The 18823-nt window shown below is 39.5% G+C and overlaps 1 protein-coding gene across 5 annotated transcripts in view; it reads right to left on the bottom strand.

Moving 5' to 3' along the window:
- GRIK2 (glutamate ionotropic receptor kainate type subunit 2) overlaps window positions 1–18253 on the bottom strand; it is a 611565-nt gene extending 593312 nt beyond the window's left edge. For all 5 annotated transcript variants that reach the window (XM_069487353.1, XM_069487357.1, XM_069487354.1 and 2 more), the window contains exon 1: window positions 18139–18253. In XM_069487353.1, the coding sequence (XP_069343454.1) occupies window positions 18139–18253 (115 nt within the window). The remainder of the gene's footprint in view (window positions 1–18138) is intronic.
- Window positions 18254–18823: the final 570 nt, after the last annotated feature.

The following is an 18823-nucleotide window of genomic DNA, read 5'->3' as shown; positions in this document are numbered from 1 at the left end:
AATTTAATTTCCTGAAAGCCCCAAACAATTTCATTTCCCTACAGAAAATAATTAAGCATCAGGGATGATAATATGATTAGCAAGTAAGACACCTGGAATTTGCTTAGCAAGTCAGAAAGCAAAGAGGAGTCTGCTGTGAAAACTGCTGCTGCTCCTCCCCTGGCCCCACCTCAAACCCAGGAGCCACCCTAGGACACAAGCAGTGAGGGGCACGCCATGCTCCAAAGCCACAGCCCAGCACACATTTCAGAATTTCACAATTGTTCTTGCCTCTAAAAGAGATCATCCCTAGCTTACAACTGTGGAGAACTCTACAGATGTCTACGTGTCACCCTGTATGTCCCCATTTCTTTCCCTGTTCTCCACAGATCACAAGGGTCCTGGTTGATTGGCCCTTTGTGTTCCTAAAGGGCACCTCATTGTCCTAAAAGATATCACAGGACTTCTTGCGGGGGGCGGGGGGTGGGGGGGTCCAACCACCCTTGTGAGAACAGCATAAGATCTGGAAGCATCAGATCTAAATAAGCCTGAACCAATTACAGAATCAAGTACTTTGTAAGGCAAAATTAATTAAATTATTGACTGACTGATTGATTATGCTAACACTCTTTAGGTACTTATGTGCCAGGCACTTTACTGAGTGCTTTATGTGTATTATCTCTTTTAATCCCAAGAATACCTTTGTAAGGTCAATAATATTACCATTCTCATTTTACAGACAAGGAAACTAAAACTTAGGAAGATTCAGCCCCATATTCCTATCATATTGCTCAAAAGCAGCAGAGCCAGGTTCAAACTCAGGTATGTTTGACTTCAAAACCTAAGCTCAAGACCTGACAATAAAGAGACTGGTTAATAAATGATAAGTGTCTATATAATGAAAAGTCAGGCACTGTTAAAAATAGTCACAGAAAACTAATGGCAGAAAAATGTTCACAATAAAGTGTTAAATAAAAAGATTTAAAAAACATAATCAAGAATAGATATAAAAATATTAATTATGTGAGATGCCAAGTGATATATTTTCATTATAACTTTCTACATATTTTCCATTTTCCACAATAATCATGTTATTTTTACCATCAACCAAAATATTTTTGTTTTAATTTTAAAAGTAGTTAACAGAAACAAAGTAATAACAGTGGTTATGGCTGAATGATATAATTATAGGAGGTTTTATTTTCACTTTTATACTTCATACTTTCCAAATGTGCTACAAGGAATTACACACACACACACACACACATAAGCACACACAGAGTTTAAAATTTTAGAGTTCCTTCCTGTAGTGTTAAATTGGCAGAGACAACCAGTGGTCCTTCAATATACATTCTCCATTTCTTCTATAAAAATAGACCCTTATATATTCAGCTGGGCATATTTCCTATAATAGGGACTCAGTTCCTAGCTTCCTGTGCACCTAGGTGTAGCCATGTGACTAAGTTCCTCTCAATGGGATGTGAGGTCAAATGAAATGTGCAATATTTAGGAGCTGTCCATCTTGCTGTTGGGAAGGTGGATGAGATCACTACAGCTCCATTTTACATCAGGAGAAAGGAGGCACCTTAAGGATGCCAGAATAGAGAGCTGGAAGCAGCATGGACCCCAGTAGGTCACAGATCTACCATACCATCCCTGAACTTCCCAAATCTGGAGAAAGACGTAAGAAGTGAACACCTAGCTTGTGTTTGTTTTTATTTTGGGGAGTGGAGGGTATCCATGATATGTCACTGAATCTACACCCTGACAAATAGAGTAAAAAAAAATTTAGCTTTCTTTAAAAATAATTAATATATAACATCTAATATATATTAATAATATCTATATTATATATAAAATACAAAAGAAATACATTAATGGCATAACTATGATTTGCTACTAGAGGCCCAGGTGAGGACTTCTGGTGCTGGGCAGTGGGAGAGAAGGACCGCAAACAAACCAGTCATTCTAATCTGGTATCATGAAGTTCTCAGTGGATTACAAATCTGAGAAAAAACGCAAACAACAAGCTTTAGAAATCCTTTATTGTACAAGCAGCTAGATGCCTCTCTTTGTGTTAGTATAATTGTTTACATATTATTGTGTGTACTTGTCACATTTTTTGGCAATTTTTTTAATGTGTCTCTCTATACCTACAGAGTATGATTCCCTGGTGCAGAAACCAGTTCTTTTTATTTTGAAATTCTTAGTGTCCTAGTGCTCAGTCCAGTGTCTGGCACGTGGTAAGCAGTTGAACATTTGTTAAATGAATGACTTAAAGAATAAGTGAATGATCAAATAACAAATTGGATTATTGGTTGCTTGTACAAACACAGACATGAAAATATTATAGATGTATGTATATTATGGTATAAAATATAAATATCAGAGAATAATCTCCAAGTATAAATGTATATTGACATATCAACTAAATATAAATTCTTTAAGACTGGTGAGATAATTCTTCAATTCTAAGAAAGAATTAAAACGAAATATTGAAACATAACCTATAGAATCGAATTAATACATATACATCTTAATGCCCCTCAGAAAAAAGAATCAGGGTATCATTAGGAGTCCTTATATAATGTATTTCTAAAAATAATCAACCATATTTCTGGGAAATTTTTAGATTTACTGAAAGCTTTAATTATATCTTGCTTTCCAATTACTTTGTTATGCCAATCATTGAAGAACCAGATAAGATACCAATGCTGAATAAATACTTGGTGAACTGAATGGCAATTTAAATTGAAAATGGAAGTGAAATTGAAATAGTTGACAGGAAGCTTTCAGTATCCTCCTTCACAACCCTAACATAAAGTATCACTTTATTTTCTGGTAAATAAATTTAGCTTTATTTGCCAGAGAGAAAGAGAGAGAATTATTTATACTAAGTAAGGATTATTCTTATTAATATGTAGCTATGTTTTTATATTCAAGTTTAGTGGCCTTATAATATATATAGTACAGAAGAACGATAAACAAATTTGAAGGTTAAAATTCTCTCCATAGTTGACTTACAAAATATGGTACTTTGAAATCTTAGTTAAGATTATATCTTAGTTATTTTTAAAATGCTGATATAGGAAATATGGAGCTAGGAATGCTAGCTAATATGCTGCTAGCTAAATATGCTGCTAGGAAATAAAATGTGTATAAAATTAAAAGAACTTTGGTAAATTAATTTCCATTAACATTTATTTGTGGCTACTAAGTTGTGTAAAATAAGAGATTCTTAAGTAAAGATAATAAATGAATATCCTTGAATAAATGTAAATTTATTAATTATGAGTCTCTGCTGTGAATACTTTTTCACATCCTACATATTTATACAAATTTATCCTACACGAATAGAAAGGTCAAAGGTATAGCAATTCTAGAACTATATTGGATGAATATATATGAATGAAACCTACTGTGAAATTTATAGCCTGTGGAAGGATTTTTCATAGTTTGTCTTCCAGGGAACTGCACACCACTGATACGTTTTCTTGAAACTGCATATTTACATGCTCTCAATTGCTAAATCCCTTATGAACCATTTATTCTTAAAAGAATTGAAAATTTTAGACACATTGCTAAATATAGTTGAGAACAAATAGGAAAACTTCTAAGAAAAATAAAGTTAATCTGATGATTTTCTTCAATATTTATAATATTTATCTTAAAATTACCATTAGCATGTGATTATGAAGACTATAACACTTTGGAATCAATCTATAATCATGCCACTTTTAAATTATTCTGTCACTAAGATGTCTCCTATACATAATTCTGTATCCAGATGGCAAGTTTAATTATAGGAATATACTTAATAACCTTGTGTGTTTCACCTAGTAGGCAATCAATATGGAAAACACCAAGACATCGATAATTTGGACAGATAAAAACATTATTTTTAATATCAAAGCAGTATATACAATTATTGACAATATCCCCCTGAAACAAATATATAAGAGCATCCCGGTTTAATTCCAAATGTAGTGTGCGTATTTCATCTCTTGGCACCATGATATAACAACGGTCCAGAGAGTATAATCAGAGCAACAGGGAGGTGGATGAGAGCAGTCATGGTACTGTCCAAGAGGTTTCTAATGAATACCACCTAGGCTGGACACTATTTCCAGCTGAGGTTCTGAGCCATTCATGGCAACTGAATAGTTGAAGTCCTCTCAGTTAGAGCAAATGTCTGCTGAAATTTTTGTCTGATTAAGTGTGGGAAAACAAAATTTTAAAATAATCTATTAGGAGCTTCTTTAGTGGGAAATTGAGGGAAAAGGGTCCCACAACCATATATCATCTTAGACATTATTTATAGAACAACACCTGTTTAAGATCCCCTTGGGCCACAGGGTTGGTTATGTGAATATGAAGATTCTAAATGATTAGGTTTTAAAGAATCAGCCCTTTGGTGGTGTGCTGAGAGCCCAACACTGTGTGTTCTGTGAGGAAGGACAAAATATCCAAGCCCCAAACATTACCTACAAAACTTACTCATTGTTTTACATAGTCTAGTCATGATTATCAACTGCCAATTCAGAAAGCTAATGTACCTGCCTATTATAAATAAAAGAATCATAAATTTAAAGATCAAAAATCTCCCTAGGATTATCTAGTTCAGTGATTCATTCTCAACCTGCCTGTGGGTTTTGTTTTGTTTCTTTGAAGTACAGCTACTTAGGAGTTTTCTAAAAAAGTAAAGGGACTAACAACGACCCCCATAAAACTATGCAGTTGTGCATGTGTAACGTGTTAAACTAAACACTTGTAATATGTTAAACTGCAGAATCTCCAGGCTTGGAGACTGGGCATTTAAATTATTTAATGCCTCTTCCCCTTGATACCGCAATAAAGTTTCAGAGCCATTGATCTGATCAAATTCTCTCGTCAATGTTTGAATTGATTCTATAGCATGCCTATCTAAAACATACCATTTGGAAGAGGCAAAAAATTGATTTAGATTTTAAAAGATAGTTGATAAATGGAACAGCAAAATACAGAGAAATGGTTCTAAGAGAACGAGTTAAAGATGAGTGACTGGAACATCACCCCTAATCTCCAGAAAGTCTTTCTGAGGGATTAATGCAGAATTCTCGGGGGAAAATGACTGATTGGGATACTTGCCTGGCATTTACCCACTGGAGACAAGAACTCAAAATATTCTTCCCATGCTCCAACATCAGTTCTGCCATGATGTGCAGGCTCCAAGAAACACAAAAACTAGATTTAAGCTTAAGATAGGAGAGTAGGAGAGTGTTTTTCAACCGGCATTTCATCCATTTCCTCTCTCCATCTCACCCTTGAAAGTTGCATATTACTGATCCAAAACCTAAATATCTTCAAAGCCAGACAATTTTTCTAATAAACTTAACATTTTGAAGTTTTAAAATAATTTTTACATTTTCCAATTATAAAATTGTATTATCAGTTAAATATACCTTTTCAAATGGTCCCCTGGATTCTCTGATGTGGTACCATTGGTTGGGAGGTGTGGGGGTCCTCATTCAAAAGGACAAAAGTCAGCTTAGAGGAGGCCTTAGGAAAGAATGGTGAGGTTAGTGGTCTAGGGGTGGGACCAAAAGCAGTTCTACCTTAAAGAGTAAGCCCCAGAAAGACTGCCTGCAGCAGCTCCTTGATGAAGTAGCCAATATAATCACAGAGAGGTCCCACGTATCTATTTCAAACAATTGTAGTAAATCTAAGTGTTTGTGAAACTTTCCTGAATCAACACAATGGATCAAATGCAGTCACTATGTGTCTGCAAACTTTGAATAACAACTAAAAGTTTACCATAGGCAGCTGGATATTATATAAAATCAGGCACTTTTTTTCAGAAAATGTTTGTGTATATAAACTATAACTATGAACTTGTGAAAAAGTGAAGAATCTTAAACCACAAGATCTTGCATGATTTCTTTGCTTATTTTTGTTTTTAGTTTTGGTTTGTTTTTTTACTTACATTCTAAATATTTGAGAACACCAATTAAAGTCATGATGTTTAAAGAAGAAAAAGAAATTATGGACTTGCTCTTCCATCAAACTACAAAATCAGAAGTTTCTTCTATTAGTCAATGGGTCCTATATTATAACCTATTTGTAATAGCTTAAAGTATATTTCAAGGAAGACTATTAAAAAATAATCTAGAAAAGCAGACTTTCTTAAATGCTTATGCACAGTTTAATAAGTTGGGAAAAATGTTTATGAGGGACAATAAATATTACTTTATTCCACACATACACAATAAACAATTATACTTTCAGTGCCAAAGGACCTTTTCTGCCAATAAACTCAGGGCTCTATACATTTTCCTATTATTTCCAACATTAGCCTTGAAAGTTAAACAGATGACAAGTAATACACATTCTTAAGAAAGGGAACTCAAGGCCCAGTGAGATTTAATTATTTTTTTCTAAGTTATGAGCACTAGATAACAAAGTCAAGAGGAAAATTCATGATTGAGAACTAACCAATGAGCACACAGGTGCACAAAGGGAAGTAACATTCAGTGGAAATCAACCAGGAGGAAGGGAGGGGGGAACCTACATAATGGCTACTATGAACACTATTTGGGTGATGGGTACACCTATAGCCGGGACTCCAATATTACAAAAGTGATCTATGTAACCTGAAACATTTGTACCCCCTTAATATTTTCAAATAAAAAACAATTTCATGATTGAAATAACTAAATTTGGGGATTAGGGTCCTGACTTCATGTAGAATTAGAAAATATTGGCCGGGCGCGGTGGCTCACGCCTGTAATCCTAGCACTCTGGGAGGCCGAGGTGGACGGATCGTTTGAGCTCAGGAGTTCGAGACCAGCCTGAGCAAGAGCGAGACCCCATCTCTACTAAAAATAGAAAGAAATTATATGGACAGCTAAAAAATATATATATAGAAAAAAATTAGCCGGGCATGGTGGTGCATGTCTGTAGTCCCAGCTACTCGGGAGGCTGAGACAGGAGGATCGCTTGAGCTCAGGAGTTTGAGGTTGCTGTGAGCTAGGCCGACGCCACGGCACTCACTCTAGCCTGGGCAACAGAGTGAGACTCTGTCTCAAAAAAAAAAAAAAAAAAAAAAAAGAAAATATTACTAACAATGAATCTATTCTACTAAAATTATTTTTATTTTAATTCAATTTAATTTTTAATTCTAATTAAAAAGAATTTTATTATATATAACATATAATTATGCATTCACAGTCATGAGTTTATGATGGGATATGTTTTGAGAAATGTGTCATTGGGCCATTTAATTGTATACATCATAGGGTATACTTACCCAAAGCTAAATGGTCTAGCCTACTATATACCTAGGCTGTATATTATACCCTATTGCTCCTAGGATACAAACTTGTACAGCATGTTACTGTACCATAGGCAATTGCAACCTAATGATAAGTATTTGTGTATCTAAACATATCTAAACATAGAAAAGGTACAGTAAAAATATGGTATTATAATCCTATGGGACCACTGTCATATAGTCATATATGCATTTTGTCACTGACTAAATAATTGTTATTCAGTGCATGACTATAATGATATGTATAATTATTAATTCCATATATATAAACTCCATATATATGTATACACATGTAAAATTTTCAGGTAATAGAGATCTCTTAGAACTAAACATAAGACATTGAGAATTCATTAGAGGCAATTTATTATATCCCTTAAAGAAGCAAAGAGTACTTTTAAATTGTTCTGCAATGCATTTTCCTTAAGATTAACTGGTAACTTATTCTCGCCTAATCATTTGATCTGGCCATGTGTTCAGAAGACATCCCTTTATCTCCTTTCAGAATTTTGCTTAGGAAGTATCTGTGTGATGGTTAATTTTGTGTGTCAACTTGATCAGGCCATGGGGTGTGCAGACATTTGGTTAAACATTCTGAGTGTGTCTGTGGGAGTGTTTCTGGATGAGCTTAGCCTTTGAATCAGTAAGACTGAGTCGAGCAGATTGTTCTCCCTAATGCGAGTGGGCTTCATCCCACTAGTTGAAGGCTTGAATAGAAAAAATAGGCTTATTCCCCAAAGAGAAAAAGGGAATCCCTTCCTGTCTGACTACCTTCAAGCTGGGGCATTTTGTTTGTTTGTTTTTATTTTTGTTTTCTTGCCTTTGAACTCAAACTGAAACATTGACTATTCCTGGGCCTCAAACCTGACAGTCTACAGCCTGGAACTATACCACTGGGGATCCGTAGTTTGCCCACTGAATATCTTAGGACTTCTTAGCCTCCGTACTTGTGTGAGCCAATTCCTTACAATAAATATCCACATTCACCACCACCCCTCTCTTTCTTCTACTCGTGTGTGTGAGTGTGTGTGTGTGTATGTGTGTGCTTTGTTTCTTTGGAGAACTTTTTTGGAGAATTTTGACTAATAATCTGCGATCCCAGATCAAGAACTTTTTGAAGGTTTCAATGGTCAAGGACAAGGATGTGTCCTCTGCTTTCATTTTAGTAAGACAGAAAAAGAAGAGCCACTTATTCTTCATAACATGGAAGCAACAGATGCAAAATCACATGACTGCTCATTGCAGACCAAGTCAAGCTCACCCTCTACTTTCAATGGCTTTCCAGGGGCTACACACAGGAGCCCACATCCAGTAACCTAAATGTTAAAGCTCTGAAAAATCAAGGCCTTATCTATGCCCTGACAGGCTAGTCTGTTATCTATACCAAAACTCAACTTCTTAATCATGCCTAAATTCCTTTTCTTGTGTTGAATCTTCCTCCAGTGATACATTCCCCGCCCCTGCCCTTTTCTTTCTCACAATTTTTTCAGGCCCCAATCAGAATCCTATGTCTTCTATAAAAATTCAAACCCACAATAATCCCCTTTAAATAACTATTACATATGTTTTCTGTACCACTGTGGTCCCCAACCCCTCAGCTGTGGACCAGTTCTGGTCTGTGGCCTGTTAGGAACTAGGCCACACAGCAGTAGGTCAGTAGCAAGCAGCCAATCAAATGAAGCTTCATCTGTATTTACAGCCGCTCCCCATCACTTGCATCCCCTCCTGAGCTCCGCCTCCTGTCAGATCAGCATAAAGCAGTGGCATTACATTCTGCATTATGGTAAGTTGTATAATTATTTCATTATATATTACAGTGTAAGAATAGTAGAAATAAAGTACACAGTAAGTGTAATACACTTGAGTCATCCTGAAACCATTCCCCCACCCCCTCACCCCCACCTTCACCCCTGTCCATGGAAAAATTGTCTTCCATGAAACCAGTCCCTGATGCCAAAAAGGATAGGGACTGATGCTGTAGCATACAATTGGTACTTTAATATGTATGTATCTTTTCTCTTTAATTAGATTACAAACTCCTTAAGGCCAGAAGCTGGATCTTCGAATTCTATTTTCCAAATGCCTGACACACTATGTACGCAATTAATACTGTTGAATGAATTGATGTGGTGAAAGCTTTGGGCACTGGGAAAGGAAGGGAACAAACAAGTATGGGAGAGCTACAGAATAAGGAAGAAAAAAAGAGAGAAATAAAAGGGTGATAACCTATGAGATAATGCTCTATGAAAGGAAAGGTGGAGGAACAAATTGGACAAATGTCTAGGGAAGCTGACATAACTCTTTCTAAAATTGAGGCAAAGCACAGGAAGTCAGAGGCTACACTGAAAAAACAGCATAATTCCTGGGAAAACATCCCTAGATTGGCAGTCAGGTTATTCATGTTTTGGTATAAAATCTGATACCCCTTATGGCTAGGCATGGTGGCTCACATCTATAATCTCAGCAGTTTGAGAGGCTGAGGTGACAGTATCACTTGAGGCCAGTAGTTCAAGACCAGCCTGGGCAACATAGTGAGACACTGTCTCTACAAAAAGTAAATAAATAAACTAGCCAGGCATGGTGACACACACCTCTCGTCCCAGCTACTTGGGAGGTTGAGGCAGGAGGATCACTGGAGCCTGAGACTTGGAGGTTGCAGTGAGCTATGATCACACTACTGCACTCCAGCCTGGGTAACAGAGTGAAACCTTATCTCTAAAAAAATAAATAAATAATACAAAATTTAAAAATTAAAAAAAATCTCACACTAACTAGTTTTGACATAGAACGAGCTATTTAACTACCCTTGTAAATTCATCTTTTAAACTTGGGATAGTAAACTTGATGATCTCTAAATTCCCCTTTTCTTCAGATAATTTAGGAATCTATAGTTTTCATTGATTATGAGAGAATGCCCATTTCATTTCTTCTGGTGAAGAAGGGATCAGAATCCACTAAAAGGGCCGGGTGTGGTGGCTCACACCTGTAATCCTAGCATTCTGGGAGGCCGAGGTGGGTGGATCGCTCAAGGTCAGGAGTTCAAGACCAGCCTGAGCAAGAGTGAGACCCCGTCTCTACTAAAAATAGAAAGAAATTATCTGGCCAACTAAAATATATATAGAAAAAAATTAGCCGGGCATGGTGGCACACGCCTGTCGTCCCAGCTACTCGGGAGGCTGAGGCAGTAGGATTGCTTAAGCCCAAGAGTTTGAGGTTGCTGTGAGCTAGGCTGACGCCATGGTACTCACTCTAGCCTGGGCAACAAAACGAGACTCTGTCTCAAAAAAAAAAAAAAAAAAAAAAAGAATCCACTAAAAGCTATGATAAATAGAATGCAGGAAGCTTCAGTAAGCAAAAAGAAAGGCAGGATTAAATAGACAACAATATTTGCTTTGTTCGTTGATCAAGTTAGCTCAGCAATATTCTCATTTTGATAGGTCCAAAACTTCGGATGAGCCTGAGCTGGAGCTAGAAATGAGAGTTAGAGGCAACACCTTCCAAATACTCGCTTTAGTTCAATGATGGAAAAATAGATGATTGATTTAAAAGAAGAGGAAAATCATTAACAATCATTTTGATTAAAAGGAAATATGTCAATATAAGAATATCATTGGCATCTTATTTAAAATAATCACATATGCTCAAAAATTTGGATTAATACAAGAAAAAAGATCAATTTACAAAGCATTCAGATATCTGGCATTAAATCTAGAAAAGACTGTATCAAATGTCATTTAAGTTTTCTCTTCTCTCAGCCTCCCCTACACATCAGTGCTAATCACTCAGCACTCCCTTAGGCACCCAGTATTCTCTTTTGTATCAGAGCATCTCTATCACAGACAGAATTGATTGATCCTAATAAACTCATCCTTACTCTACAGTCTTGGGACCATGTGCTCCCAGAATATGCTGATCTTAAAACAAGGCCATGGAAGAGGGCAAATGGTTAGCCAAAAAGAAAGACTGATAGGATTATATGTATCAGTAGGAAAAATAACCAAAAGACACAACAAACCCTTTCAGATTGTCACATGTGGCCCCACTGCCTAGCTATCTAGTGACCCAGCTCTCCACTAAATTCAGAAAAGAATGTTCTGTTTTTAATTAAGGAAATGAAGAATTTAAATCAATCTATAGGCAGAAACCTAAGTACCAAATGCTATATTTGAATGCTCCTATCTTTAGAGAGATACCTCAAAGCCCAAATGCAAAACTAAAATTAAAAATAAAAAATCCTGCAGAAAGATTTTGAAAGTCTTTTCTAACTTCCCACTCACAAGAACACAAATTAGTTTTTATCAGATTAGCTAATTGTCACTTTGAAAATACAAAAATATAAAATTGTTGGCTTTAAGGGGGTAAAGCAAGCGCCAAGCCAGCCTTACTTGTTTGGGGATCAGTGAGAAAAGCTGGTGTGCATTAGAAAACCTGTAAAATGTGGGTGGGCCAGCAGGTGACCTTGGGACCACATTCCACCTGATAAATGCTTTTGGTTTGTCCAACTCTGGATTTTTTAAAAATTTTTCAAAATTGGAAAGAATTAAAATTTGGGAGATTTTTATACAAAAATCCGAGTTTCAGGTTTTTCTGAAAATTTCAAAGAACCTGAAAACCGTGAGTAGCCAATTCCACATAGCAAGGTAAATGTGGAGCGAATAATCTCTTTAAGAGACTGAGGCTTGACTTTCACCTTGAAACTAACCACACTTTAATGTTCCCGATGTTAAGCAAGGATCTGCCCTTTTTCTGGGGGAAGAAGAGACTTGAATGCCCTTAAGTGTGATAACCTGAATGCAGAAGTTTCACTAAGAAAAATGGTGGGGATCAGAAAGACAACACAAAATAGATCAAATACCTATCACTCTATTGAAACTGCAGAAAGAGAACATTCCTTTACTATGTCAGTAGTTGCTCTACTACAGACAAGCTTTGTTTATAAGAAAAATATTACCAATATCAAAACTTTAAAAGAAAAGTCAAATCTGTTTCTTTCAGTTACAAAAAAGAAAGAATTCATCATCAACACTCTTAACACAGTGTATATGCTCAAGGAATTTAAAATGCCTTTTGTTTTTGAAATGAGGGAGACCAATAATTCCATTTATTAAATCAGCTCTTAAAAATATTTTCTTATTGAAACTTGGTCCTAAACCTAGGTTCACAGTATATGATAAAGATTTAAAGGAAGCTTATTTAACCTACATTAAATCTTGATAATGCATTAATGAGTCTTTTAAAAGGATAATTTTAATTCCCCAATCTTCAACCATAAAGACTATATAGTGCTAATCTGCCTTGCCCTTTCAATTAAACTTGTTAAGGGCGTTCTATTTAGTCAGCACCCTGAATGGGCCATTAAAATTCTTGTTCAGTAAGAGTTGTGTTCAGTGCTCTGTTGTTTTAAATTCCATTAAATCCAAATGGTCTTTATCGCTCCATGACCACTGTGACTTCAATCAGCCAATTTAATTACCTTACAAAATTGTCAGCAGAAGCAGCAAAGAAAAACAGGAAGCCCTATGACGTTATCAGATTGAAATCTTCCTCTTTGGTGTTTAATCTAGACTAGTCAATAATGATGATGTGCACCTACTTCCTTCCCTTTCAGGGGCTTCTGACCTTACCTTTCATGCTAAGATTTAGGGTTTAAGATTCATTTCGAGCATGTCTAATTCTTTGATAACTGGAATACAAATCGAAAGCCCATAGAAGATAAAGCTTCACCACCCAAATGAAAAACAATCAACACTTAGATTTCAATACATCATATCAACCTACCGAGGAAAATGTAGGAACTCCTGCAAGCCCCAATTATTATGCATGCAGTAGACTAATGATTTAAGTATAGTGCACTTGAAAAACATACACTACTTTCTGATCTGATGTGTAAACATAGACATTGACTATTTCCAGCGAATAAATATCATCGAGGTTACCATAACATAGTAAAATCCTAAGAACTGAAGGAGAAAGTGATTTCTCTCACTTGAATGTTAAATTTCTACCACAAAAGAGCAAAGCATTTTTTTATCAAAAGTTATGATAATTAAATGGCACAAAAGATTATGTCATCATTATCATGGACAACACTTTATCTAATGGTGAGCAAACTTGAAAAGACTCTGATAATCAATAATACACCCCCGTTTGATCTATGATATTTTCCTCCCTTTGTGTGAGAGCAATTCACATTAACTTTCCTGTGATGAGTAAATGTTGAAACAGTGTCAGTTGAGATTTCAGGGAATGAACACACTGCAATGATCACTTGCATTAAGCCAAAAAGCAAAACTCGTCTGAAGAAATGTCTACTGACATATAAACCCATGCTCACTTCTGAAAGCCAACCTCACAAAGCCAGAAAATGTGTTGAGTTTCATGTGTCTGGTGGAGAAAAGAGTGCTATTTCTAGAAGACGAAAAGATCATTTTTCAAAGTCATTTTCTGAAATAATTGTGCCTCCGTTGATGGATCACATCAAGCTATTCTTTGAAGATTTAAGAATAAGGGAGAACTTATGTAAAAAACTGATTTTTTTTTTTTTTTCTTAAAGTGTGGCCGTTGTGTTGACGGTTCTTAGAAAGAGTTCCCTCCCTTGCTTTCCAGAGCTCAGCTGAGCAGGTGCTCGGGTTTTATCTGTTGCAGACAGTAGCCTTTATTACCCCCCCATCCCCGCCTCCCAAGAGTTAGTTTTCCTGCTTCCAGATGTAAGGCCACTCCTCCCTCCCGCCCACCTCACCTCCCAAAGGAAGAAAAATCTCTTTCAAAGAATTTGTAGAGTGGCGGCTTCTCAACTCAGTTAATTCACTCACACTCTTTGGTGTTGCAGTACATCTGCTACTAATTATTATAACTGTGAGCACATGGGATGCCCAGCAAAAGAGGGGGATTTCCACAGGAACCCTTTCTGTTCTCGCTCACGTAGATTTTATCTTGTGGACCGTCCCTGCGCAGGCTGCATTCGCCTTTGGCGTGTGTGCAGGGAGGTGACTGCATGCTGTGCCATGGACGGGTGGCCAGTGTGCAGTGCCAAGGAGATCCGAGCGCATGTGGGAGGGAAGACTTGGGGAAACCTTTTCAGAAAGCCGCTCTACTGGCATGCTCAAGAGAGGCATTAGGTCGAAATACCACAAGGGTCAGCTCCTCGGAAAGAACTACCTTGGAGAAGATGCTCAGGAGTTTAAGAGAAAGTTTGAGTAGATATCTTTGCTCCTGGCACCCTAAATTTCATTTCAGATAAAGACTTTAAATAACAACCTGACCTTGATGATTGGAAACAAGTAGTGGTTTAGCGAGTGATTTCTGAAAGAAGATGCTTAAACGTGCCAAAGTTCCCAGACTGAGAGCGGGAGACCAGCCGTGCCCACTGCCAGAGCCAGCTTCTAACCTTCCTTGCACTCGCTCAGGAGCAGGGGTCAGAGCATGCCCAGCAGAGAAGGATTGGCTAAAGTAACAAAAGAAATGTTCAAGTACCCCCGCCAGAGCAGTTCGGTTGGGAGACCGTGGAATTGGGGCCACACCCCCACTGACGGAAGGATCCCGCCTTCGCCTACTCCAGCGGCCAGCGGACCCAGGCAGCTGCCTAGAAACAAAGGTGCCTCATTTACATAGTGCTGGGATGCGCCGAGATAATCTGGGATGCTCTGTGCCCGAAGGCCAGCCCCCAGGAGAGGCCTGCCTAGGGGAGTCTCGCTGGCTCTGCGCCCACAAAAGCCGGCTGGAGAACATCTGACTTGACCTGGGGCGGAGGAACTGACTCTTTAAGATGAGCTTTGTCCCCAGAAAACATGCCCGCTGGGTGGGCACTCAGGATAAAGCAAAATTATGATGACCTAGGATCTCAGGCGAGGAAACCGCCACGACTTACCTTGAGGTGCTCGTCCGCCCGCCTGCCTACCTAGAGCTAACCCTTGGCTGACCCTCGGGTCTCTTACCCCACTACCCTAGGCTGCCATAAAGCCTCAGGACAGCGCCTTGGGGTCTGTGCTTCCGACACCTTTTCTTGGAGATATTTGCGGAGCGGCTGCAGAGGTTGGGGGGAGGGAGGAAGAGGACAGAAGCACCCTGGGTGCAACTGCAAAGTTTTCTTGTGCATTACAGAAGAATCACTGTGCCAAAGTCTGAGGCTTGCTTTGCGAAAGCTCATTCGCCCGCTCGCATATGTGTGCGTGAGAGAGAGGGTAGGGAGTTGGGGAGTGGGAGGCTTGTGCACTCATTAGACAGGCGGGGAGATAAGGGACACTGCAGGGGGGTCAGCACCCTAAGCGGGGGCTGCCATTTGCTTCACTGACGGAGATAGGAAGACGCAGGGTCGAGTCGCAGTCCAAGTGGGAGCAAGACGAAGGACAGCACAGAGCTTCCACTAGCAGGCAACTGAGCTGGGGTGGCCGCCGGGCCAGGCTCCGCGGTTGCCATAGCGCCGCGGCGGAGGCTCTGCGCTGCTTGAAGCGCCCAGCCGCGCCTGGAGTGGGGGATGGGAGGGGCACTAGGCACTAGATGCTGCCTCCGCAGCAGAGGCGGCAGCGAGTCCCTCCAGCACCGGGGCAGCTGATCCACAAGCAACTCCAACTCCTTCCTTTCCAAGGCACAGGGCCAGGGATGAGGCACTGGTTCGACTTCTGAGCCAAAGTTGAAAATAACCATTCTCGAGAGTGGCTCAACCAACAATCCAATCTACCAAGAACATGTTTACCCCAGAAGAAAATAAAACTCCCACCATTGTGTCAAAATAGTCCCAACAGGGAAAGGTTCCAATGATTACAATGTACACAGTCCTTCCCCACAACTCAGGTCAGAAATCAGAGAAAATGGATCTCCACGTGGAAAATGTTTGAAGTTAATGTAGAAAATAACAGGTTATCTAGAAACTGGGCAGTTGGTTTAGGGTATGCGGACTGGTGTGGAGGTCTTCACCTAGTACCCTATTTCTTAAGGACATTCTTAGTTGGTCTAAGAAAATGTAGTGTGTGTGTGTGTGTGTCAGCTCTTTTGGAAAGCTGCTACACACTCTGCTACAGTCGCCAAGATTTTTAATATGAAGATATGAAATGATCAGCGAACGTAACAATCTAATGATTCAGCAAATATTATGCTGCAAGACCAGAGCAACAATAATTAAATCTTTAGAGTATTGGTGGGAGTTTTCAGGCTTCAAGTCTTCTTTTTTTCCACCCAGTCGGCAAACACACTTAGTAACACACACTCATTCACAAACACATCAGAATTCCACATAAGTAGATTTTAATACTCAAAATATTGGGCAAAACTACATACTATAGCACTTATTATGCTTGAAGCAAAACTGCTACACACACACACATTTCCAGTGGTTATAGGGACCTGTTTAATCCTGCCCAAAGAAACATGCATTCCTGTGGATGCTTGTTGCTAGGAGCAACGTGCTAAGTACCATCTAAAGGCATGAAGAAAGCAGGAAAACTACTACAGTAGGAATCCAGCTATAACCCATTGTCTCTTTTGTCATTACTAGACTTCTTGATTCCAGGTGTCTATGTGTGTGTGTGAGGGGTGAGGTTCCCTTTTTAAATATATGTGAAAACATTCCTACTTTGATTCTACAAAGTCTGGGAGATATGGTGAATTTTGTTACAGAAAAAAATATGGGAAAATGGAAAACATAAGATGCTGTTGGCATGATAGGAGATGCAGGCAATCACTCTTCAATTTAATTTTGACTGTGTGACTTAATCAGGATTATACGGCTTCTGCACACTTTTGGTCTGAATCCACTTGAACTTTCAAAGTGCCTATAGTGTGAGCGTTTACCTCGTTGGCTTTCCCCTCTCCCTCTTACCTACTTTAGGGAACTTTCCCTGACTAGTTCTGCTCCTACTAAAACTCTATTGGCCATCGAGAGCAGCAGAGCGTTGCCCAAGTTCATTTTTTTTCCCCAAGCAAACCCTCTGAACAGGGTTTCCACTAGAGTCCTACGTTTAGATTTTCCTTGAAGCTCCAAGGAAACCCTGATTCTTAGGAAAGCAATAAATTCTCATAGCTGTAACTACCTAGGGTCTTTTATCTTGCCAGAATGAAATAAAGATGCAGACTTAGACCCCCATACACAACTACCCTCTGCCCTCCCCACCGTAATTACTGCTGTTCATCATTAGTCCATGACGCCCAGAAAGCTGTTAGAGGAGGGACTCAGCAAGTTAAAAACACAAAACAAACAAAAAAGCCATTCTTATTATGACGCTATTTCGTTCTGGCTGAGCATCAGTCTCTCTGTGTTAAGGAAAACCTTGAATCTTACAGGAATATTTTTTAAAATCTCCGCATCCCAGTAGGAGACCAGGAACGGGAAAAGTGGTAAAATTGACCGAACCGAAAAGGCTCTCTGACAAAAGACATCAAAAGGGTTAGTGCCTTTCATTTGCGTGAAGACCTGCCCCCGGTCAGGGGCGGTAGCTGACAGGCGCAACTTGCCAAAGAGTTACCAAATATTAACTCAGCCCCGCAAACTGAGAGGCGTGTAGCCCCAGCGCGCACTTTCGCTCGGACCGCGCACCCCTCCGAGCCCAAAAGGCTCAGGAGGAGACAGGCTGGCTGTGCCCCCAGCTCTATTACCATCTCTGTGGCAGGCTACTGTGGGGAAGTAATGCAGCGACCACCACCACATGGCCCTCCCCTCACCCTCCCGCGGCTAAAAATAAATATGAAGAGGAGGAAAATAAATGAAAGCACAGAGGGTTCTTTAAAACCTCGGAAAGCGATGGAGCAGTGAGCAGGTCTGAATGCTCCGAGCCCACCGCCAGGCAGAGCGAACTTGCCTGTTTACATCCGGCTGCCTTGGAGCCGGATACCAGGCAATGGAGAGGGATGGGGAATCTTACCAAATCTTAATACATGTGTGGTTCCTTGAGAATATCCAATCCACAGTAAACAGAGCAGGAGTTTAATGGTGCGCCTGAAGACTGGATTACTTAGAATCGGGGAAATAATCTTCATGGTGTTTCTGTGCCCACACGCGCGGCACCCACTTCCCCGATCTAACGTTAGGCTCCCGGTTCGGGCAGAAATGAGGATGCGTGGAGTGGTGGCCGCAGACACGATCACGGCATGGTCACAGAGAGACGAAGGAGTCTCCGCTTCCCAAACCCATTAGCAATCGCTGCATGTTCCTCACTCACTGCGCCAAGGAGCAACCTTCCACTGCAAGGGATGGTGGGACATCCATGTTAGTCGGAGAGCATCCGGGAGAAATCCAGCACGCACACCCACAATGTCCGGCCCCGCGAGCCTGGGGAGGCAAAGGAGGAGGAAGATCAATAGGAAATCCAGCCTTGAAAAGCAACGAGGTGTCGACTGCGAGCCACAGTCCCAGCACAAAAGGCGCTTTGCCCGCGAAGGATTTGCCAGGCCCTATTCTACTGCACTGCTGCACAGCTTCTGACGTGAAGCCAAGATTAAGTGAGAAAAATTGAGATAGCTGCTCGCCTCTTAAGGCTCCCTGCCAGTGAGCTTCCCAATATCTATTATGCAACTGATCTGATAGCCCGCCTTGAGTTGCAAGAAAGA

This window comes from Eulemur rufifrons, chromosome 15, assembly GCF_041146395.1.
Source record: "Eulemur rufifrons isolate Redbay chromosome 15, OSU_ERuf_1, whole genome shotgun sequence".
NCBI classification, from domain to species: domain Eukaryota; kingdom Metazoa; phylum Chordata; class Mammalia; order Primates; family Lemuridae; genus Eulemur; species Eulemur rufifrons.
The sequence above is the reverse complement of the archived record's forward strand: the minus strand, read 5'-3'. Positions and strand labels throughout refer to the sequence as shown.